Genomic DNA, 23,656 nt, shown 5'->3' with positions numbered 1-23,656 from the left:
AACTTATTTTCACCAATCAGGTTTAGGTTCTTTGCTAATAGAAACAAGCAAGCCCTGCACTGGCCAACGAGGAATGCATGCACACACAAAAGAACATTTTACTAGTTTTCTTGAAACTTTCTTTGCTTCCCTTACAATTTCTCAGACGTTTCACCTAAAAAGATGATGCTCAAATTTGCCTTGACATTTCACTTCAGGGAAAACGCAATAGCAACTTAAGAAATTGCCACTGTTAATCATGTAATTATCAGTTTCTTTTCTTTCTGCATTTCATTTTCCCTCTGATGCCATAATGGATGTGTTAATTCTTAAGGTGCTCTGTGAAAACCGTGTGACTCCTCACCTGGGGAACTGCACGAGCTGCAGCAAGGGGCTGAATGAACCAAAACAGGCAAACAAGTTAACTTCACAGCCTTGTTACTCAGACCCCTCTGCTTCCTCAGTTAACCCTAAAGGAGGCTGTGAAGAAGACAGGCAAAGTTCATTTGCCGCCTGCTAGAACCAGTGCCCTCTGCTGCGTGAAGTTTATTGGCTTTCAGCACTATGCTATGCTGCAGCACTGCTCTGAAAGACACAGAAAGAGTTGCCCAACCAGTTGCCTGGGCAACTTGGGACACCACCTGTTGAGGCTGAAACACAGTGCCAGAAGAAAGGGAGACATCTTGACATAGCCTAGGCAATCAGGCCAGAAAATTATAGCCACTTCCATTATTACACAATTTCTTCATACTTCAGAAGAGAACTAAAACATAATACACACAATATGTGTCAATTGTTCTTAAATTGGGCTAAGCCCGTCAAAATTACCCTACATAATTGACAGAGCATTTCTTATTTGTTCAATCACGGGCTCAGAATGTCTCTCAGCAAGGCAAATTTAGTGGAGGGCTGAAGATAAGCAATTAGTTTGACTAGCAGCAAAGCAGCCCTTGCAGCTTTTCCTTGCAAGGAGCAGCAGAGGATTTCCAGTGGCTTATATAAAACAAGATCAGCATGGCAGGGCAAGGAAGCTGCCATTGGTCTCTCTCTCTCTCTCATTGCTCTGAGTCCACAGTCTGGCACCCTCTGGAGTACCTGCACCCACTGCGCCCCCCCCTCTTCGAAATTAGGCTCAGACCCACTTCACTTGCCCCTTCACAACTGACACTTGCATCAGTTGATGTCATCTCTGTGGGCCCATACCATGGGTAGGCAAACTAAGGCCCGGGGGCTGGATCTGGCTCAATCAGCCTTCTAAATCCGGCCCACAGAAGGTCCGGGAATCAGCGTGTTTTTACATGAGTAGGATGTGTACTTTTATTTAAAATGCATCTCTGGGTTATTTGCGGGGCATAGGAATTCGTTCTCTCCCCCACCCCCAAATATAGTCTGGCCCCCCACAAGGTCTGAGGGACAGTGGACCGGCACCCTGCTGAAAAAGTTTGCTGACCCCTGGTCTATACGCAACATTAAGAGACCAACCCCCAGCACTGGCACAATATGGGGGTGATAACAGGTTCTTCTTATCTTTCCTCCCCTCCGAAGTCCTGGGATTAGGTCTCCTCTTCCCACACTAGAACCTCAGGGCTCTCAGCCATTCCATTTTATATTCTCCTGTGATCTGCTTCCATAGCATATAGACTGTGGCTTACACATTGATGAAGCAGGCCCCTCCAGCTAGCAGGCACACCCATCTTCAGCTCACCAGCCGGTGAGTGGTTCAATTCTGCTCAGTTTGACTGCCCAGGCACATTACCCTGCTGGGAACAGGAACATGCAATCCAAGTGTAGTGCAGGGCTGGTTCAAAATGGCATCAAACCATTTCTGAATATAGACCAAAAGCATCTTCCTGCTCTCACTCCCAACTGGGCAGCTTTATCTTCAGAGGCATCCAAATCTGTGCTGCGTGTAATAGCTTGGTTCTCTTTTTGGACTCAAAAGGGTGTCCAAAAGTATCCAAACAAGCCCAAACCCACACTTTGATTGTGGGAAGTGCCACACTAAATTGGTCTACAATATCTCACAATTGCCTTCCCACACTACCCCATCAAAGAGTTAGCTGAGCCTGTAAAATATATTCTAGAGGTTAAATAGCTGCTTGTGGAAGTAGGTAGGATATAAAGCCACCTGGTGACAGAGGTGAGAGCCAAACAAGGAGGAGTTGGGTTAGCTGGTTTGCACTCCTCCAATTTTTCTCTCAGTACAGGCCAGAACTCCTGCTGCCACTTCACTGCCTGATTTTCCTCTTAACAACTGCTGGAGTCCCTTGAAGGTGCTCTGCTGTGAGGTCAGTGGCTGTAAAATAAAACACTATGCTGTAATATAAATGTCAGGGAACATAATTCCCCTACACACAAACATTTTATCTGTGATTTACTTATTTAGCTTGTTTTCTGCATTTTAGTGAAAGCTCGGCTCCATCAATATCATTCTGTACATATTTATATTTATTTCAGTGTTTTGTTTCTGTCAAGAAGCTATAATAGAACTTGAAATACCAGCCTTTAAATTAAATTTGTGAAACAGAAACAGGATTTTATTTGGTCCTAGACCTAATTTGTGAGGTAATTTAAGGAAGTCTGTTTTCTCTTGATTCATTTATGGCCAATGAAGTGATATGATTTATGCTGGGTCATACTGTATTGCCAAATTGTTGTTGGGTAAATTTTGTTGACTTTATTGTTAACTGTTCAATTTGGTGCGTTTTATGTTATTATTTTATGTTGACTGTATTTCTTTAAAAAATCAGGAGGCTAATACATGAAAAGAATAAATAAATGTCCAGTAGATTACTGTATGGGCTGTTGTGGCACAGTTTGTTTCATCTGTATATGATGAGTTGTTTTTACCAGTTAAAACAATAATCATTTGCAATACCTTCCAGAACTGTATGAAACTAGAACACAACTGGTACAGTATATTCTGTAAGGATCTATTACAAAATACCTTGGGTCATTCTATTTTGCCTAGCATTTTACATTTGAGTCCAATTCAGTACCACTCCCAGGTCTGAAACACTGGAAGGAATGGTCCAATGAATTTTATAATGAACCCATACAAAATTTATTATGGCAGCCAATAAATTGAATCTATCCTGATAGATTATTTCAGACACAGGATTTGATTGCACTGAAGTAGCAGTTGTCAAATAAATGTAAAATGTGCATTTGTTTTGCTTGCTCATTGATGGATATTCCATTCACTTAATGATAAAACAAATACTTCTGGGTTTTCTACAATAACCGTAGATATGAGAGAGAAAAAAAATGTTTTTAAAGTTAAAACTGAATCAGACTAAGCACTGATAGCGGAAGAATTCCCCTGATCTCTGTAATATGATCTCCATGTTCATTTAAATGAAATATGTGAGAGCATTCAGTCAAACACTCAAATTTGATATTCTTGATGCATTGTCATGAAAGCTTTAGGTCCTAAAACTTATCATTCTAAGATCCTATTGTATTGTACAGGTAACTAATTCAGCCTGTGAGCTGGTCAATTATAGAACAAAATTTCCCACAATGGAATTTCATCCGAGCCAAGTTCATATCATTAGTCTGACTAATCATCAGCAATGTGGGTTAAATCATATGTAATTGAACCACGATTCTCTTAGCTGTTGTTTCATTGCCTTTGAATGGCAAAATTGAACCTTCTGTTTCTCCTTGCTAACTGCTGTCCTTTAGTACTCAGCATTTTCTTCTTTGCTTAATAGCATCTTGCACTCTTGAAAACTTCATACTCTCCTGACAAATAGCTCTACTATGGCATTAACTACAGCATAAGTCAGTGTAGACAAAAATCTACATGAAAAGGAAGCCACATTCTAGTAATTTTGCAAGAGATTTTTAAATTTATTTTAGAAGATGGCAATGCAACACCTTTGGAGCAAAAAAAAGGTGTAAATCAAGAAAATTTACTTCTGTCTGCAAGTCGGGGTAACTGAAGATATCGGAGACAGATTCTTTCATCCTGGGAATCAAAATATAGATGAAGTTTACTCTTCTCTGGAACAGAATTTCACTTTAAAATACACTCTACTTGATTCTCTAGAGAATAATAATAATAATAATAATAATAATAATAATAATAATAATAATAATAAATTATTTATACCCCGCCCATCTGGCTGGGCCTCCCCAGCCACTCTGGGCGGCTTCCATAGAAACCAAAAATACACCAAAACATCACACATTAAAAACTTCCCTGAACAGGGCTGCCTTAAGATGTCTCCTGAATGTCAGGTAGTTGTTTATCGCTTTGACATCTGCTGGGAGGGCGTTCCACAGGGCGGGCGCCACTACCGAGAAGGCCCTCTGCCTGGTTCCCTGTAGCTTTGCTTCTCGCAATGAGGGAACCGCCAGAAGGCCTCAATCTACTTTAAAATGCATATATTTTAAAATGGACTCACAGGGACTTCCACTATCAAAGTTTCTTACAAAAACAGAGATGCTTCTCAGAGGCCCTCTCATGATAAACCACTGAGCTACAGATGGGCATGTAGTGAAGAACTTCAGTAGATAACCTTAAGCCAGTGTTAGCCAACATGGTTCCATCCAAATGTTGCTGAACTGCTGATCATGCTGCCTGGGGCTTATGGAAATTTGAGTACAACATCTTCTGGTGGGCACCAGGTTGACTAACCCTGTCTTAAGGCATATAGGAAAAGGCATTCCATTAGGTTCTGAAGCTATGTAGGTCTATATAGGTCAGAAGCAGCATCTTGAACTGGGCTCAGAAACAGATTAGAAACAAACACTGGTGAGAAAGGGCTGAGTCCAAAGTATAAGGTTCTTTTTTCCTACCCTTGCTCTGACCGTGGAAGTGGTGTAGACTGGGAGTAAAGTGACTGAAGCAAATGAGCATGGGGTGTTAATAGGGCTGCCATATGTCTGGAATTTTCCAGATATATCCAGGATTCGTCTGTTGGAAAGAGCGTCTGGGTGGAATTTCAGAAAATAGGTGAAAATGGCCAGGAAAACCCAGCCAAATGGCAACCCATATCAGAAGTGGGCTTTTGTGTGTGTGTGTGTGTGTGTGTGTGTGTGTGTGTGTGTGTGTGTGAATTCCCTTAAAAAAAAAAAAAGCTCACAAACTTAAACAACTTTTTTGTCCGGATTTTCATGTTGCGAAATATAGCAACCCTAAGTAAAGGGAGGCTTCAATTCCCCATGTGCCCACCTCTTTGGATATGAACTGTATATTAGCCCCATCTTATCAGTGAACAGGGAAGATTCAAAATTACAAAAACGTGTTGGCCCCACCAGTTTGTTTGGCTCTCAGTTTTCCCTAGAGTTAGAACCTGTTTAGGATGCAGTTATTCAACAGCGATCAGGAAGCAAGAGAATAATATATTAAATACTGCTGAAATTGTGACGCACACTTCCTTAAGTTACTAAATTCGTAGAGCAGTTGGCACCACTGAAAGCATGTTTTGTGAAACAATTCCAGCATTGCAAATCTTTCTCGGCAAATTCCACACCTCTGAAATAATACTATTTCTTGTGTAGCCACGTGTGTGGGTGAGAGAGATATCCCAGGAAAGCGGGGGGGGGGGACCCAACAAAAGAGTGTTTTATAAAGCAGCCCCGTGTTCTTTGGTATTTAAATTATACTAGCTAGCCATGGTATCACACATTTAGGCATAACAGTGGTTCAGAGAGGCAAAATAGATATGGAGAACCTGAAAACATGTGCATAGCCTAGAGAAAAAGAGATTAATAGGGACATGCTCTGAAATATTTTCAAAGCTGCTAGAATGAAAAAGGAGAGCAATTGCTCAGAGTCATTTGGATTGGGAAAAGCAGAACCATGACAGAGAGCTATAACACCATAAATCTGAGTACTTACAACCACTATAGAAGTAGTACTATTTTATTTTTTAAAAGATTAGGCTAAATATATTGATTAACCCATATTCTATAGAAGACCACCTGGATTTTTGCAAAAAGAGCTCAACTATTGAACGTGAGTTAGCTTGGAAGAAAAGTGAGACGGGTTAATTTGAATACTTTGTTTTCTGACAACACCAGAATTTCCAGATCAGAAAGACACAACCAAGGAGGGGCAGATCTATCAATGCTGGTTCTTGTTGGGATTTCATTCCTCCCATTGCAGGATGTGTGATTGTTTTCATCACATGTCTGTGTTGACATTCCATACTGTTGGAGTCATGTGAACGGAAGTTCAATTACACTGTTCCGTTATGTTGTACTTTTGCTTTTCTTCTCTCTTGGAGATGAAGAAGGAGAGAGGAGCCATGATTTCCTTTGTTCTGTTTCGTACATAATAAAGTAGCTTAAAAATCCACACCTCCAATGCCTAGCTTCTGCTTGGACTCTGCTTTTCTATTGCGTGCACATATCTTTAGATGTGTGTCGCAGAAGCATGTCGGGAAAGAAGAGTGATGGATCTTCCCAAGGGTCACTTGTGGGGGGAAACGCTCCTGCCTGACGTTCTCTAGTTGGTGCAAGAAGCCCAGCGAGGTCTCTCTCTGTGTACCCAGGTACCAACAGTTCTCTCAATTTCTCATTTTCCAATTTTAAATTCAGTTTGCTACATTTTCAAGTCAGTTGTTTTATTATTATTTTTTAAGTACTCATGAAAATTCATCAGCATTTTGGGTGGAATTTTTCTTGGGATGCACATCATTATTATGAACAATTTTATTTGTCTGTGCCACAACAGCAATGGGAATAGTACATCATTGTTTATGTAATTTTGGCTGATATGCACACTTTTGATAAAACATAATTTCTCTAATATTTAAACTCTCCATATTATAATGCATTTTGTATGTCATTTCCCATGAATATATGCATTTTTATGTACACTTTACCTTATTATATGCATTTTTATAGACATAACTTGGCTGAAGAACTGCATTGCAAAATTCAGAAAATACTTTTGGAGAATGACTGTTTCACTCTGTGTATTATTTTGAAAAGTGTGAACTAGTTGAATCTGCCTTTAAATGCAAACAATCAAATTTCTCTCGTATCCCTAGCAGTGACCTAACCATTCTGAAGCCTCAACCATTTTGAAATGAATTAATGTGCTGCTAACATAACTTAATGTTTTGTATGTATACTCTTTTGCAGAAAACAGCAGGAAGATAGCATGCATTTTCATAAATTAAGGACGGCAAAGATCATCTCATACATAGTGTTTTTAGATATAGCTCTGAGAAAGGGTTTCAACATGATGTACCTTTTAGCTTTGCGAAATGCAGCTGAATTGCTGATGCTTAAGGAAGGTTAACTTGAGAATCGACGGTAATAAAATTATATGATATAAGTGTGTCAAAGAGCCAAGATGTAGCAAAAAGATTTTTTATGAGAGTTGGAAGGGCCAAAGGCCAATGTAAGAAAAAAGAATTTATGTAGCATTCCAAGAATAAAAGCTGCTTGAATGAGAGAGGTTACCAGTTAGGACATTGGAAAAACTTGCCAATTTCAACTAATTAGTAGCAAAGTTAGCACCAGAAATTATCGGGCAAGATTATTTTTCCAAGCCAAACTGAGAAGTAGAAAAAATTATCAAGCTGTCTTTACCACCTCCGTCACCTACAAAAGACATTCTGTGACACCACCAATCAAAACTCCATTATTCAAATGCCCTTGTATTTGTGTATTTTTAAAAATTCTTATCTGCTCCTGAGTTTTAAACCTTTATTTTAACATACAGTTAAGAAAAAGTTTTTAAAAGGTGAAGAGGTTCACAGCACCATGCAAAGGAACAGCAACGATGCCTCTGCTCAACAGGCTGTCAGGCAGGAAGGAGAGTCATGGTATTGGGCCTACTATCTCACCGCTGGAGGTCAGGTAACTCTCTGGCTTTTTTGTGCCATTTTCCCACCCTGCCTGCCTCTATTTGCTGCCTATTGCTGCACCCCACTGGCAGCTGTGGATCACTCTGGGCCAGTCCAACCCAACTCACAGCAGTCTGTATGTAAGGTAAAAGGTAAAGGCAAAGGACCTCTGGATGGTTAAGTCCAGTCAAAGGCGACTATGGGGTTGCGGTGCTCATCTCGCTTTCAGGCTGAGGGAGCCGACGTTTGTCCACAGACAGCTTCCCGGGTCATGTGGCCAGCAGGACTAAACCACTTCTGGGGAAACGGGACACTGTGACAGAAAGTAGAGTGCACGGAAATGCTGTTTACCTTCCCGCCACAGTGGTACCTATTTATCTACTTGCACTGGTGTGCTTTCAAACTGCTAGGTTGGCAGGAGCTGGGAAAGAGCAACGGGAGCTCACACCGTCATGGGTATTCGAACCACCAACTTTCTGATCGGCAAGCCCAAGCGGCTCAGTGGTTTAGACCACAGCATCACCTGCATCCCTCATACTGTAGGTGTATGACCCCGGCTCATCCAAATCCCTGCAAACATGCCTGATTTGGTTAAAGCCTCAGACAAATCTGGTGCACAGCCCTAGCTAGCAGCCTCAGAAACCAGAAATAACAGTTCCGACTTTTCTGGTGAAGAGTGTGAATCACTTGCCACCAGTGGCTGTTAGCTCTCCTAAGAGTCCCCAATGGAGAAGGCAGTGGACATGGTCAGTGGCCATCCAGAAATAGCAGAGCGCCATCCCTTTAAATTCATTGCAACTTCACTTGATTGGCAGGGCTCTTCTATTCATAAGGCCCTGCTTTGGTTACGATAGCTCAGATCGATATGTGCGTCTTCTCTGCAGGTTCTCCCAGGTCCTGCCACTGCCACCTGGAACAGCCTTTTTCACTTCTGGACAGCTCGTGCTTAATCCTGCAAGATTTGCGTAGTGCCTTTTGGGATCACAGTCTGGGCAGAGCAGGAAATCTATAAGCAGAGCTAACCATTTAGGCGCTCCAGCAATTTCACACACTCCTTAATGAGACGGCTCTGCACTAAACCCTTCGAATAAGTGAATGCCTTCAGCCTGCGATGCACATTCGCATTTAGATATTCACAGAACGCCATGTTCTACACGCTACGATCTGTGATGACCATTGCAAGAAGCTCTCCAACGCTTGATACATTCTTGATCTCTTTTGTTTACTCCTCGTGGATTTGTTTGCCGTGTACATATCCATTCTGTGCAGCTTTGAGACTGTGCGTTCTTCAAAAGCTACAAGCTGCATGGAAAAACACTGCCTGTGCGTTTCACATATCCTCCCATTTAGGGAGCAGATTTTATCTCTCTAGCTAGCTCCTTCTGGCATGATTTGATTGGGCCAGATGGAAAATTACCTCAACTCAGAGATTTCAACACAATAAATCATATGAGCCTTCCTCTCTTCTAAGTAAAATGTGGGCAAAAGAAAGTTGCTCCCGATGACAAGAACTACTACGTAAACTTTACGAACTGGTGCCCGAGTTGACTCATTTTCTTCTTTCCTCCTCATCCTTCCCCCACCCCACCTTCATGTCAGGTCTTCTAAATTCTAAGCCTGTGGGCAAGGACTGTCTTGTTTTATTGATTTTTATGCAAGCAGCTCCAGGAGCTTTTTGAAATGTTTAAAATAAATAAAATCAGGCACACAACTTCCTCTGCTGCTTTGACTGGCCAATGGTGATGGTATGTCAACAGTTTTCCTCCCTGGCCCAATTAAGATGCAAGGGAACGAGGTTTTGAATCGACGTGCACAACTGATTGTGCCTTCTCGATAAGAGAGTGCCCCTGTTGTATGATAGTTTTAGAGCACTGTCCATCGCACAGTGCTTGGCAACCAGAAGATCCCAGGCCTGGAATCCCAAAAGATAACCTTAGATGCAGGGAAGTGGAGGTGGGGGTTGTCTTTGAACCTGGAAAGCTCCCATAAGCAAAGAGCCCTACACTGGGTGGAGCAATTCCCTGATTCCATACAAGGAACCTTTATATATTCCAAATAAATCATATATGACTCCATATAAGGCAGCTTTCGATGTTCAGATTGTGAGTTCACTGATAAGCTGTCCATAAGTGACAAAGATCGGAAACCTAACAGTTGATGTGTGCAAACAAGGTGAATATGACTAATAAACTTTATTTGTACATTTATGAAAGCAGAACAGGGATGAGGTTGCCTGGTTTCTCCAATCCATAGAAGTCCCCAACCCATTCCGCGCCATCCTCTACAGTGTTCTGAAGGATCCCCCTGCCAACCGAAACAGATTTTGACCCAGTGGATCAAAGGCCGTTCCAGAAATGGAAGGGCATAAAGGGAGTCCATCCATATTCTGCAATTCAGGATGCAATCATTTTTCACTAAATCACTTTTCCATGAGTTCTGCCTGAAAGCAAGATTTCATTTTAGTTTTGTTTCTGCTATTTAATTTTTGCATGCCCACCAGTCCCTTTTAAATTTAAATAAAATTATGCACACTTCTTTTTTTGGACTTTGAGTATATTACTGTTTTCCAGGTGTATTCTGGTTAAGTAACACTGAATCTAATCTGAAATGCAGTTGTGGATAAGATGAAGAGGGATTTATATTTTCTGTTTAGCATTAGAGTGCAGAGGGATAAATAGCTTTCAAATTTCCACAATAAGACAACGCATCAAGGATATTTACATTCCCCATTATTGTATGTGTCAGGGAACTGACATCGGAGGAAAGGGAAGTGGTAAGGCTCCCAGAGACTGGGAGAGAGTCAACAGCCAAAGCAGGGACCAGCAGGGGGAGCGCGGGGTCTCTGGAGGAGGATCTCAGTAATGCTGAGAGAGACGCAGCAGCCCAGGCAGGAAGCAGCAGGGGAGAGAAAGGGGTGAGAGACACTTCGAGCGAAAATAGCGGGGAGGTGTCAGAAGCAACTGCAGGGAGACCCATGCTGCGCCGGAAGCTGCCACGTCGTGAGTCCAGGAGACGCGTTTCCGTTAAGGAACTTCTTTGCTGGAAGCGCTTCCGCAGACAGCCACTGTCAGACACTATTAGTGACTAGAGCAGACATGTCTGAGGAGCTCTGTCACACACAGAGGTTTGTGGGGTCGCACAAACTCTGAAGGGGCACAATTTTAAGCACAAGCAGCTAACCATCCCCTGACAGCAGTCTGACAGTCTCTGTACGCTGCCTGTGCAGGAGAAAGCATCATGAGCAACCCAGTCGGAACCGGAGACGCAGGGGTTGGAGCTGGTCCAAGCTTGGAAGAAAGATACCGAGCGTTGGAGGTCCAACTTGCGCTGCAGACGGCGAGGCTCGAGGAGAGAAGGGCTCAGGATGCTGACAAAAAGGGGAGAACCACTCAGTTCCCCAGAAAGGTACCAGGATTGGTGCAGAAGTTTGGGGGGGACCCCAAGGATTACCATGCCTTTAGGACTGAGATGCAATATGCTCTGAATGTGCAGTTTGATGAGTTCCCTGATGAGGAATCGCGAGTTGCGTTCGTAATTGGGCATCTTGAGAAGGGGGCGCGGGACTGGGTTCGACCCCTGATGGCAACGCACAACGATATCCTAAAGGACACTATGAAATTCTTTCGTGCAATGGATATCATGTTTTCCAGCGATATTGAGGAAGGGTTGGTACGCAGACAGCTAATGGCTTGCAAGCAGGGAAGCAGATCTGTCCGTGAGTACTGGACTGAATTTACCATGCTGATTCACAGATTGGGGTGGGATTTATCGGCGGCACCCATTCAGATGCTATTTGAAGAAGGTCTTTCTTCAGCTGTGAAAGACGAGCTGGCCAGGAGCCCCAGGGCGGGGTCTATGGATCAGCTGACCAAATCTGCGCTGACCATTGGAGCGCGCCAGGAGGCAAGAGCCTTGGAGAGGCGGGAAGGGAGAGGGGAACGTTGGAAGGAGTTACGCATTCCAGACATTCCTGAGCCAGCTTTCCCGCCGGCAGAGCCGATGGAAATCGGAACAGCCCGCGCGCGCGCAGTTTCAAAGCCCAGTGAGGGGGCGAAGAAGGAGGGAAAGGGAGCCCGGAAATGCTATCTCTGCCAACAGCCAGGCCACTTTGCCAGAGTCTGCCCCCAGAGGAAGGAATGGCAAGGGATGGTGGGAGCAGTTGAGGGGGAAGAGCAGGGAGAAACGGAGCAGGTAAAAGCCAACGCCTGGTTGCCAACGTCAGGGCACTGCAGCCAGGCCAAAGAGCAGTGAAAGTGCCCGTGCCAGAAGCTCCTCGACCTGCTCTAGTGATTGAAGTGTCGCTAGAGCTGCAAAATGGACACCCCCTAAAAATAAAGGCGCTGTTGGACTCAGGCAGCTCCTGCAATTTCATGAGCAAGGAGTTTGCTGCTGAACACCAGATACAGACTATCCCTTTAAGCAACCCCCTGCAGGTGACCACGATTGATGGCAGGGAACTGTTGGGAGGAGGCGTCAGCTTGCAGACCGTCCCAATGATAATGAGGGTGGCAAGGCACACAGAACTGATAGCGTTTAATGTGGCCACCTTGGGAGGCGCTCCCATTATTTTGGGAATGAGCTGGCTAGCCCTACATGATCCGCTGGTGGGCTGGCATCAAAGAGTGGTTTCCTTCGGTTCCGCACACTGCTTAAAACACTGCAGGGCGGAAAAGGGGTCAGCAGGGGCCCAAGCCACCCTAGCAGGGACGGAAGTGATGGAGAAGGGGAAGGTGCCACCACAGTATGCTGATCTCAGCGACGTGTTCAGCGAGAAGGAAGCGGACCAACTACCCCCGCATAGGCCCTTTGATTGCCAGATCAATTTACTCCCTGGAGCACAGCTTCCTGTAGGCAAGTTGTATGCCATGTCAGACAGGGAGATGCAGGAGTTGCGAGCGTTCATTGACAAGAACCTGAAGAGAGGCTTCATCAGAGAGTCCAAGGCAGCGGGGGGTAGCCCAGTGTTTTTTGTGGATAAAAAAAACACGGACAAGCCGAGGCTGGTATGTGACTTTCGGGCCCTAAATGCAGTGACAGAGCCGGCGGCTTTTCCTATGCCCAGGATTGATGATATTTTGACCAGGGTGCGAAAAGGAAAGATTTTTACAAAGCTGGACCTAAGGGGGGCGTACAACCTGATACGTATAAGGAAAGGGGATGAATGGAAGACCACCATGTTCACCCCTTTGGGGGCATTTGAATACCTCGTTATGCCTTTTGGATTACAAACAGGCTCCGCGTGTTTTCAAGCCTTTATGAACCATGTACTGGGGCCTTTGCTCTACAAGAATTGCGTGGCCTTCTTAGATGACGTGTTGGTGTATTCGGAGAATGAGGAGCAACATGTGAGAGACGTCAGAGAAGTGTTGAGCAGGCTGCAAGCCAACAGACTGTGGGTGAAACTGGAAAAGTGTCAGTTTCATACCAAGGAGGTGGAATTCCTGGGGTACCGCTTGTCAGACAAGGGGTTGGCCATGGACCCCGGCAAGGTTCAAGCGGTGCTGGAATGGAAAACACCCAAGACCAAGAAGGATGTGCAGAGGTTCCTAGGGTTTGGAAACTTTTATCGTAAGTTCATCCGAAACTTCGCCCACCTGACGGCGCCCATCACGGACTGTCTCAGCAGCAAAAAGAAGTTTGTTTGGACGGGGGAGGCGGAGCGAGCGTTTGAGGAACTGAAAAGGGCCTTCGCCTCTGACGAACAACTTCTACATGTGGATTTACAAAAAAAGCTGAGGGTCGAAACAGACGCTTCGGACAGAGCCATAGGGGCGGTGCTTCTTCTGCAGCCGGGGAAGGAGGGGTCAGAGTGGCGACCGTGTGCCTTCTTTTCGCGAAAGCTGAACAAATCTGAGAGAAACTACACGGTGCACGACCGGGAACTTCTTGCGATTTATGAGGCCTTCCAGAGATGGAGGCATCTACTAATTGGTGCACAACAGAAGGTGCAAGTGTGCACGGACCATAAGAATCTAGAGTATTGGAGAACTGCGCGAGTGCTCAACCAAAGGCAGTTGAGATGGGCCCAGGAGTTCTCCAAATTTAACTTTGAGATTTGTTACGTACCAGGCCCGGAGAACGTTAGGGCGGACGCTCTCTCACGCAAACCTGAATATTTGGAGGGAGAGGGTGCACCCGAAGAGACCCATGTTATTCCCGAGGACCGCTGGGTGTGTGGGGCGGCTTTGGTGGGGCAAAGGGAACTGGTAGAGGGAACGGTGCAGGATGAATACGCCCAGGACAAACTCAGGGGTCTCAGGAGGGAGGGAGACAAACCCGGGGGTTTTGAGGAGAGAAACGGGGCGTTGTACTACAAGGGAGCGTTATACATACCTGAAGGGGAATTGAGGGAAAAGGTACTCAAGCAACTGCACGATAGCCCCACAGCAGGGCATTTTGGGCAACACAAAACCATGTGGCTGGTTACCAGGGAATTCTGGTGGCCCAAGGTCAGGGAAGATGTGCGTGAATATGTGAGAGGGTGTGACCGATGTCAACGAGCCAAGGGGGAGAGGCGGGCACCGGCAGGTTTATTAGAACCACTACCCACGCCGGAAAGACCATGGGAGGCAGTGGCAATAGATTTCATGACTGATCTGCCCAGGTCCAAAGGGAAGACAGCCATCATGGTTGTGGTAGACCTGTTAACCAAGATGGCCCACTTTATAGCCTGCTCACATGCGGTCACAGCAGAAGAAACCGCTAAATTGTTTGTGGAAAATGTGTTTAGGTTGCATGGTGCCCCCTTGAGGGTGGTTTCGGACCGAGGGAAACAATTTACTTCCAGGTTCTGGAGGAAGCTCATGAGCTTATTGCATGTAGAGGTAAATTTTTCCACTGCCCGTCATCCAGAAACCAATGGGCAGGCGGAAAGAGCTAATGGTGTCCTCCAGCAATATTTGAGGTGTTATGTGAATGACAGAGAGAATGATTGGGTGGAGAAGCTGGCGTTGGCAGAATTTGCCTATAACAATGCAGAGAACGTGTCCACGGGGATGAGCCCTTTTTTGGCCAATCACGGGTGTCATCCCCGAGCCTTCCCAGGGGGGGAGGGGGAGAACTGGAGCGTTCCTGCCGCAGAACAGTTCGTTGAAGAAATGGAAGCGATCCATCGCCAGCTCCAACTTAATTTAAACAGGGCGAAGGAGGAATATAAGAGGCAGGCAGACAAAACCAGAAGGGAAGGGGAAAGCATTAGGGTGGGGGACCAGGTGTGGCTGTCCACCCAAGGGTTACCATTTAAAGGAGGTTGTAAGAAGTTAAGACCCAAAAGACTGGGCCCATTTGAAGTCACGCAACAGGTCAACCCAGTGGCTTTCAGACTCCGGTTACCGAACCACATGAAGTTGCACCCAGTGTTCCACAGATCATTGCTGTCACCGTATATAGGGGACAGAGAGGGGAGGGTCAATAGGGGACCAGCTATGGAAGAAAAAGAACACAGCTACCATGTAGCGGAGATTCTCGATTCCAGGTGGAGGGGAGAGCAAGTAGAGTATTTGGTAATGTGGGAAGGGGAGCCGGAGTCGGAAAACACCTGGGTCAGGGCAGAGGAGGTAGATGACGAGGTTTTGATTGAAACTTTTCATCAGAGATTCCCTAGAAAACCCCAGCCAGTGGCGAGGTTCCGGAGGGAATACTTCGCCACCACCGACGACGAAGAAGAGTTGGAGGGGTTCGCTGATTCCGAGGTGGAGGAGGATTCAGCGAGTCGGAACGAAGACCGATGGAGGGAATTGTTCGAGACGTCTGAAGATGAAGAGGATTCTTTTAGGGGTTTCAGCTCCTCACCGCCCAGAGGAGAAAGTAGGGGCGGGGAAGAGGGGGGCCCTGGAGGGGAGGTGGATGTCAGGGAACTGACATCGGAGGAAAGGGAAGTGGTAAGGCTCCCAGAGACTGGGAGAGAGTCAACAGCCAAAGCAGGGACCAGCAGGGGGAGCGCGGGGTCTCTGGAGGAGGATCTCAGTAATGCTGAGAGAGACGCAGCAGCCCAGGCAGGAAGCAGCAGGGGAGAGAAAGGGGTGAGAGACACTTCGAGCGAAAATAGCGGGGAGGTGTCAGAAGCAACTGCAGGGAGACCCATGCTGCGCCGGAAGCTGCCACGTCGTGAGTCCAGGAGACGCGTTTCCGTTAAGGAACTTCTTTGCTGGAAGCGCTTCCGCAGACAGCCACTGTCAGACACTACTAGTGACTAGAGCAGACATGTCTGAGGAGCTCTGTCACACACAGAGGTTTGTGGGGTCGCACAAACTCTGAAGGGGCACAATTTTAAGCACAAGCAGCTAACCATCCCCTGACAGTATGTTATAGCTTCCAAGATCTGTGAAGAAACGTAATCAGAAATTCTTCCCTTCAACAATCCCTTGGGTCCCCTTAAGCCTTCTCTGGAAGAGGTCAGAGACATGCCAGAAAAGTTCGCCAAAGGGTCTGATGATCTCTTGGCTAGAATTGCTCTTATTCTTTTCTCAACACCAGTCAGATTTCTATTCTCTTTGTTATTAGTTTTTATCTCTCTTTTGTTTGGTAGCCTTTATTTCTGTGGCACATGGGAGGCTGCCAAACTGGGTCTTTCACCAGTGTGAAATAAAGCCTAGTTTCACCCCTGGCTGAAGTTCATACATATACAGCTCGCCTACCTGGCTCATCAGGTTTGCCAACTTTCATAGCCTTGCAGTAAACCACTTGCCAGGGCAAACTGTTATTACTCCAGGAGGAAAGATTCTCCATTATTTAAATGCCCTTATGGCACATTAGTTCATGTGCTCAAGCACAGTATTTTAGTGAGCAACTTGACTAGTGGCAATGTAACCACACGAAACATTGTTTACATTGCCAACTTCAGCTGAGATAGCCACATACCTTCAGATGAATTATGTCTAGAACATGTAACACAATAGGGTCCTCTTCACACATTAGTTGCACATAGAGGGCAAGCCTACTGAAAGGACTCAGCCAGGGCTACACAGATAACCCCACTTTCAAAGTTGAATTTTTCATCCTGCTCCATCCATTGCCACTACTTATCACATTGAGAGTAATATTGGCAGCAAGGAGTCTTCTCTATGGAGGTTACCTATGGAATTCAGAACCCTGATGAATAAATAAAGCACCACACTGCAGATATTATTTTCAACACAAAAAGGGGCAGGAGGAATTCATATTGAAAGATGGGGCTAAGTACACATACATGAGGCCCCTTTAAACAGGCTTGGCCTCAAATTCCTCATGAATGTGAGACATTTCTTTTGCAAATTTAAGTTATGTGAAAAACCTCTAAAATAGAAAAATCAACTCAAAAATCTAGAATTCATCAACACACACCCCCAAAGGGTTTTTTTAATGAATTTTATTACTTCCTCAGAGTTCAGTTCATAAAACAGATTAAGGTTTACTTTGACCTACTTCAACAGAACCAATATAGTCTCAGTACACCAGTGCAAATAGTTTGGAGACTGCACTGGTAATTTGACTGTCTGAGAGCAATTCCACAATAACATAGCAAACAAAACTACAGACAACGATGTCAGTGAAATTTGAGTTTCGGGTCAACTTTCATAAAGCACCTGTGGACTCTGTGCTTGGAGAATGTATAAAGTGTGCAATAGTGATAGCTAAAGAGGTGAATTTTCTCTATGAGACCTCATATTTGACTTCATCTAAAGTACTGTGTCCACCTCTGGAGGCTACGTTTTAAGAAGGCCATAGAGTCTGTATATTACAAAAAGAGGGTTTAGAAGAGGGCAATGAAGATCATCCACAGTTTGGAAAACAACTGTTCTGTGGAAAGTTTGGAGGAATTGAGTATGTTTATCCTGGAGAAGAAATGAACGAGGGGCAGGGGACATTGTAATTTTCTCCAAATACATGAAGGATTATGACACTGGGGAGAGCAAAGACTGATTCTTTGCTGCCACAGAGGACACGGTGAGATTCAATGAGCTAAAGTTACAGCAAGGTAGATTTTGATTGCATACCAGGAGAAACGTCTTGATATTGAGAGCAGTTTGACAAATGAATGAATTACCTGATGTGGTTCTGGGCTTTGCACCACTGAATGTCTTCAAAGAAAGGCTGAAAAGCCATTCATTGGGTATGCTCTAGTCTGGATTTCCTAGTTTTGCCATATTTCCACCTACCGCGTGGTACTGCAATTCTAACACTTACATCCACATCTAAAGTGATACCTATTACAAACACTTTCTGCATCCATTCAGTTGCATGGTTCGCACAATAGGCTAAGCTAAGCCTGGGTTCAGTGCATGCTCTGGGAGAGAAACTTGCAGCCACTTCAGTCCTTATGGCTGCCATGCTAAACTAAGCCAAGGCAAAAGCAAACCTACAAAAACCTCAGTAAAATTGTGTTTTATTAGTTTTCCAGTTAAACTACACTGTAATATTGTTTCCTAAAACCTGCTAGAAGCATGGGTTAATTTAAAGAAAAGTACTATACAAATGGAAGCAAAATCACTCAACATATAATTTTCCACTTTTAAGAAAAGGAATGGGGAGCCATAAGTTCTTTTAATGGTTATTGGCTGCAGTTCAGTATAGGGTGGTTTTTTTAAAAAAAAAAGTCATTATAAATAGCTTTGACGGCTTGTTTAAAAATCTAGATTAAACCAGGCAATATCAAAGTAACAGCATTACAGTACATTTGCTCCTTTGCACAGAACAAAGCTATTCTCTGAATAATAAAATACACTAAGCCTGCTTTTCTTAATTCAGTCTAGCGCTGCAAAGTAATTAACAGTTATATTTGTAGCTGCCCAGTTATATTTTTCAGAGGTTCCTGTTTTTAGTGCATCACACTTTCTATTGCATCATTCTGAATCCTAGTTTTGTTTGTTTTTTTAACAACCACAACATTCTATCATCCACCTATCTAGAAAAAGAAATAGGTAAAAGGGGGGAGGAGACCAATACTGGCTAGAGTCTGACTTGCATTCCTTTCACTGAGATGTGAAGGCCGAGGGGGTGAAGGGGGAAGGACATGGGTGTGTAATTTCCTCTGATTTTTCTTTTCTAGGCCCTCACATCTGTATCTTCCCATTGTATAACATTACTATAGTACTCCACTTTTGTTTCAAAGAATGCAAATATCCATCATGATTCTTGAAAATAACTATTTTTTAAATTCTGATCCTATAATAATTAAGCCCAAACATTACAGTATTAAATACTTTTTAAGTAGGTTTTTTAAGGTAAAAATGGGGACTTAGCATATGCCACTTACATTGTTTAGAATGCACACACAGTCTTAATACCAGGAAATTTCATTTTTACATTCCAAAAATGTAAACTATAAAGGTAAAGGTAAAGGGACCCCTGACCATTAGGTCCAGTCGTGACTGACTCTGGAGTTGCGGCGCTCATCTTGCTTTATTGGCCGAGGGAGCCGGCGTACAGCTTCTGGGTCATGTGGCCAGCATGACTAAGCTGCTTCTGGCGAACCAGAGCAGTGCATGGAAATGCCGTTTACCTTCCCACCGGAGTGGTACCTATTTATCTACTTGCACTGGTGTGCTTTCGAACTGCTAGGTTGGCAGGAGCAGGGATCGAGCAACGGGAGCTCACCCCGTCGCGGGGATTCGAACTGCCAACCTACTGATCGGCAAGTCCTAGGCTCTGTGGTTTGACCCACAGCACCACTCGTGTCCCTAATGTAAACTATACTATCAGACAAATGCAGGAAGTAACCTAATTATTTGATCTTAAATTATTTTACATTTCCCAATGTGGCAGAGTAGGTTCTGAGTGATCCCAGTGCAACTGTCTTATTGTTCCAGCCCACAGTCCCTCTCTTAAGGCTATATCCTGAATGAGTGTGGGGGGGAAACAGTGTGTGTGTGTGTGTGTGTGTGTGTGTGTGTGTGTTGTGTGTGTGTGTGTGTGTGTACTTCTTTTTTTAACCATTTCAATCTGTGTCCCATGAAGCTCATTATGCTTGTCTACAAGTTTAACCACGTCTGGCTTTATCTACATTATGGAAGCTCTTTGGCTAAAATTGACAGCTGAGCGTGAAGGTCAGTAGATTATGGCCTTAAACGCAATCCATCTTCCAAAGATAGTATTTATACATGCTGTTTCATGGGGAAATGCATTAGTACCCCAAAATCAGAGTTTTGACATAGATAGCATTTTGCACTTGAGTGACCTTTGTTATAAGAAAAATAGGAGACAGGATTCACTTCTGCCACCACGATGCCCTTTTCCTTTTGCTCGTCCATTCCACACTTATGGGAAAAAAGGAAAGAATTACAAAGTGGGGAGGCAGGCTTCACAAAGAGCAGGGGTGTACACTTTCAGAACCTTGATCTACAAATTGGAGTGCTCAAGGACATTTCCATCAATTCATAGCATGCATTGATGGCATTCATTCATTTATGCAGTGACACAGGGAGTGGTATACACCAGGGTATCAAAATGTCACCTAAAGCAGCATTAATGAGACGGATGCATCCTGCTGTACAGTGTCATTTCCAATGCCACTCTAGCAGCTAGCTACTTAATGCAAGACACACTGTCTTCTATAATTGCTTATGTCACACAGTGACTGGAATGCCTTCAGTTTGTTTTGTCTCTGAATTGCCCCCACCTTCATATTTAGCCCCTTCTGCCATGGTCCCAATCTCCATCCAAAGACATCTTAACCTTATCACCTTGTTTACTTATACTGGAAACCCATCACCAATTCCAACAATCTGCTCCCAGCTACAACACACATATCAAAATAGATTGGTGCTGTTGTTGTCCGTGAGAATCTAGACACAGTTTGCACGCTGAATGCTTTTGGACTTACATTCCTTCTTCACCCATTTTACTCTGAAGATCACATCTTATCATAGCTTTTCTCCATAAAGACTCATCCATGGCTTCTGTCATTTCCATTTCTCTGATTATTCTTCTCATCTCTGTTCACCTGGCTACCTCCCTTCCAGAATCACAAAATCAAGTGATCGCCATGTCGAAACAGCCATTACAGAGTATAGTTGCCTTCCTATAAGTTGCCCTCTGCAAGGTACACTTCTCTTCAAAAGACTTCCCAGACTATCTTACGGGCACCACACAGCCTCTGCTTCAATATTCCCATCTCACTTGTCATTGTCAGCCCCTCATCTCTGTCCCAGGCAAGTCTTCCTAATGTATATTATACAAAGCTCTGGGCTTTTCTGTGTCTTACTTGGCTGCTAGCACACGGTTGGCACTAAATAAATATCAAGCCACAGTAATAGTACTCAAAGTCAAAAAACTCCTACAGCATCAATTATTTCAGAGTGATAAGAATTTTCTACTGTTAAACAGTATCCCCTCAGGACCTGTTCTGATATACCAGTGTAGTAATAAGTTTATCTAAGGCAAGGACAGGGAATCGGTGGTCCTCCAGATGTTGATGAACTCCAGCTACCATTATTCCCAGCCGACATAGTCAATGGTCAGAGATTATGGGAGCTGCAACCATTCCTATCCCTGCTTTAAGTGTTCTTAAACAAGACAACCAACCACACACGTCAAAGTTCTCCCCGCATCCTGCAACAGCATGATGAGACAAACTGGCCTGCCCCCTACAGAACTTTGTCTTTTAAAATAAACTTTTGGGGACCAAATCCCCACAAGTGTTTATTACTGTATATTATGCGGTATAAAATACACATGGAGAAAATGGTTGTGACTTACCGGGCCAAAAGCATTGCTGTCAAAGCTGTGTCCACGATGATCACCCTCTACCCACATGTGGCCATGGGGAACCTTTACGTATTTCTTTTTGTAGCCTATGGTTCTAAAGAGAAATGCAATCGCACAGTTAGTGGTATTAAAAAAACATTTTCAGCCCCCAAAGTAAACAACCAATACTGATCGCTTTTCACAATAAAACAAAAGAGAAATTAAAGCATACAGATTAGTTCTGGCCCCACCCCAGGCTGGTTCATATATTCCTGGTAACTTTTGGAACTGCTTACAGTGCAATTGTGTGCATGCTTAGAAGTAAAGTCCTACTGAGAAGTAAAACCCTACTGTGTTTGGTGGGATTCCCTTACTAAAAAGTGTATTTAGGGTTAAAGTCCGAAATGTGGGGTCTAGGAGTGCAATTCCTTTTTCATTGCTGAATATTTGCTCCAGATAGAGCTGAACTAAGATTTCTCAGAGGAAACTTCTGAGATTTTTCTTTCGCCTCTCACCTTCGATTTCCCACTTCCCAATTTTATCCAAATATAACACCCTGCCCCAGCAGCTACAATATGTGCCCCATTATGCATTATGGAGGATTATGAAGAATGCAAAATGGCAGATAGACTGGCAAGACATTTGCTGCTGCCTCCCTTCGTGTTACAAACAAAAAACTGAAAGCGACAAAGGAAGGAGTTCTTCTCCCATGGGTAATAATGAGCCTCATCCCTGAGAAACTTGAAACAATTTATCCCTTCCCTGGAGAAATTCGGTGAAATAGTCCCCACAATGTCTTTGTTCACAGATAGAGCAGAACATTTCCAGAGTCCATTTGCAGACTGCAGGAAGCAGCCTTGAGCTCTGTGCCACTATTCTATTTCTGTTTAGACTTCTGGGTTTCAGTTGTAACCTCAAAGGCAAAGCGAGATACGTCTGGGGAAAACTTGTTAGGAGAGAGCAAGTTACACAAGTAGTTCAAGAGGTGACGTTCTGCTGTGAGCTTGTTCTGAACCAAAGCCCTCACATGATATCAGGAAGCATTCTAGCGCTGCAGGGACTGACGTTCCAATGAGACAAATTCAAAACCATGATAATCACCCGAGACACATAAATTTTGTTCCTGGAATGATGTTATTTTTATCATTACTCTCCATTACACACCCTGTAGCATACTGCAGATGGGGGTGGGGAGGGCGGGGACTACATTAACCCCAATTCCCTGAGGGTTAGACAAATGCAGCTGCTCTGAGCACCCGATGTCATAGGCAGGGAAATTTCCACTACACAAACAGTGTTACCCTGTATGGATAACGGCACACAGAACTTTGGATCATGTCCATATATCGCATTAACTGGTGGTTTAAATTAGTACTCGAAACTCCCATTGTTCTAGGCGCATTTTGCGACAGGGAATTTCATTAGCATGATCAGTTTCTGAGCTCTGGATGCAGGAATGCATCTAAAATTTCAGATTAAAACTGCAGCGTGGAAGGAAAGGAGAACCTTTTTCTGCCTCCCCACTTCCAGCTACTCTCTGAGACCCTCTTAAGGATAGTAGGGGGTTGGGCAGGGAAAGGACTAGATCATGGGTAGGCAAACTAAGGCCCGGGGGCCGGATCCGGCCCAACTGCCTTCTAAATCCGGCCTGCAGACGGTCCAGGAATCAGCATGTTTTTACATGAGTAGAATGTGTGCTTTTATTTAAAATGCATCTCTGGGTTATTTGTGGAGCATAGGAATTCATTCATTTTTTCCCTTCAAAATAAAGTCCGGCCCCCCACAGAGTCTGAGGGACAGTGGACCGGCCCCCTGCTGAAAAAGTTTGCTGACCCCAGGACTAGATCATGTGAAAAATGAACATAATATTTTAGCTGCGGTTCATTCATTTTCACACTTGGCAAATCCACACCGTGATCAATTCCCGCCCAGAAACCAATGTCCCCACTGCAGAAGGACGTGTGGGTCCAGAATTGGCCTTCACAGTCACTTACAGACTCATTGTTAAAACCATGTCTATGGAAGACAATCTTACTCGGCTGGTGATCACCAAAGAAGTAGTAGTAGTTTCATTTTCAGTTTTGTATTCTTGTTATAAAAAATGTGTGCCTGGACATTCTAATGTTGCACCCATAACCTAGGTTTAAGGCGCCATTTTAGCCCTAGCTTTCATATCTCAGTTTCTAACACTGGATTTAATGCTT

At 44.2% G+C, this 23,656-nt stretch overlaps 1 protein-coding gene across 2 annotated transcripts in view; it reads right to left on the bottom strand.

The window, feature by feature from the left end:
- Positions 1-23,656, bottom strand: part of IMMP2L (inner mitochondrial membrane peptidase subunit 2) — a 480,193-nt gene that overhangs the window by 82,172 nt on the left and 374,365 nt on the right. Inside the window, exons 5-6 of one of the 2 annotated variants that reach the window (XM_082239909.1) lie at positions 21,465-21,567; positions 3,822-3,952 (exon numbers count right to left, since the gene is read on the bottom strand). In XM_082239909.1, the coding sequence (XP_082096035.1) occupies positions 3,887-3,952; positions 21,465-21,567 (169 nt within the window). In that variant the 3' untranslated portion in view covers positions 3,822-3,886. Of the gene's footprint in view, positions 1-3,821; positions 3,953-21,464; positions 21,568-23,656 lie in introns of those variants that run through there. The other variant, XM_082239908.1, reaches the window with a different exon arrangement.

This window comes from Podarcis vaucheri, assembly GCF_965113315.1.
Source record: "Podarcis vaucheri genome assembly, chromosome: 10".
In the NCBI taxonomy this organism is placed as follows: domain Eukaryota; kingdom Metazoa; phylum Chordata; class Lepidosauria; order Squamata; family Lacertidae; genus Podarcis; species Podarcis vaucheri.
The sequence above is the reverse complement of the archived record's forward strand: the minus strand, read 5'-3'. Positions and strand labels throughout refer to the sequence as shown.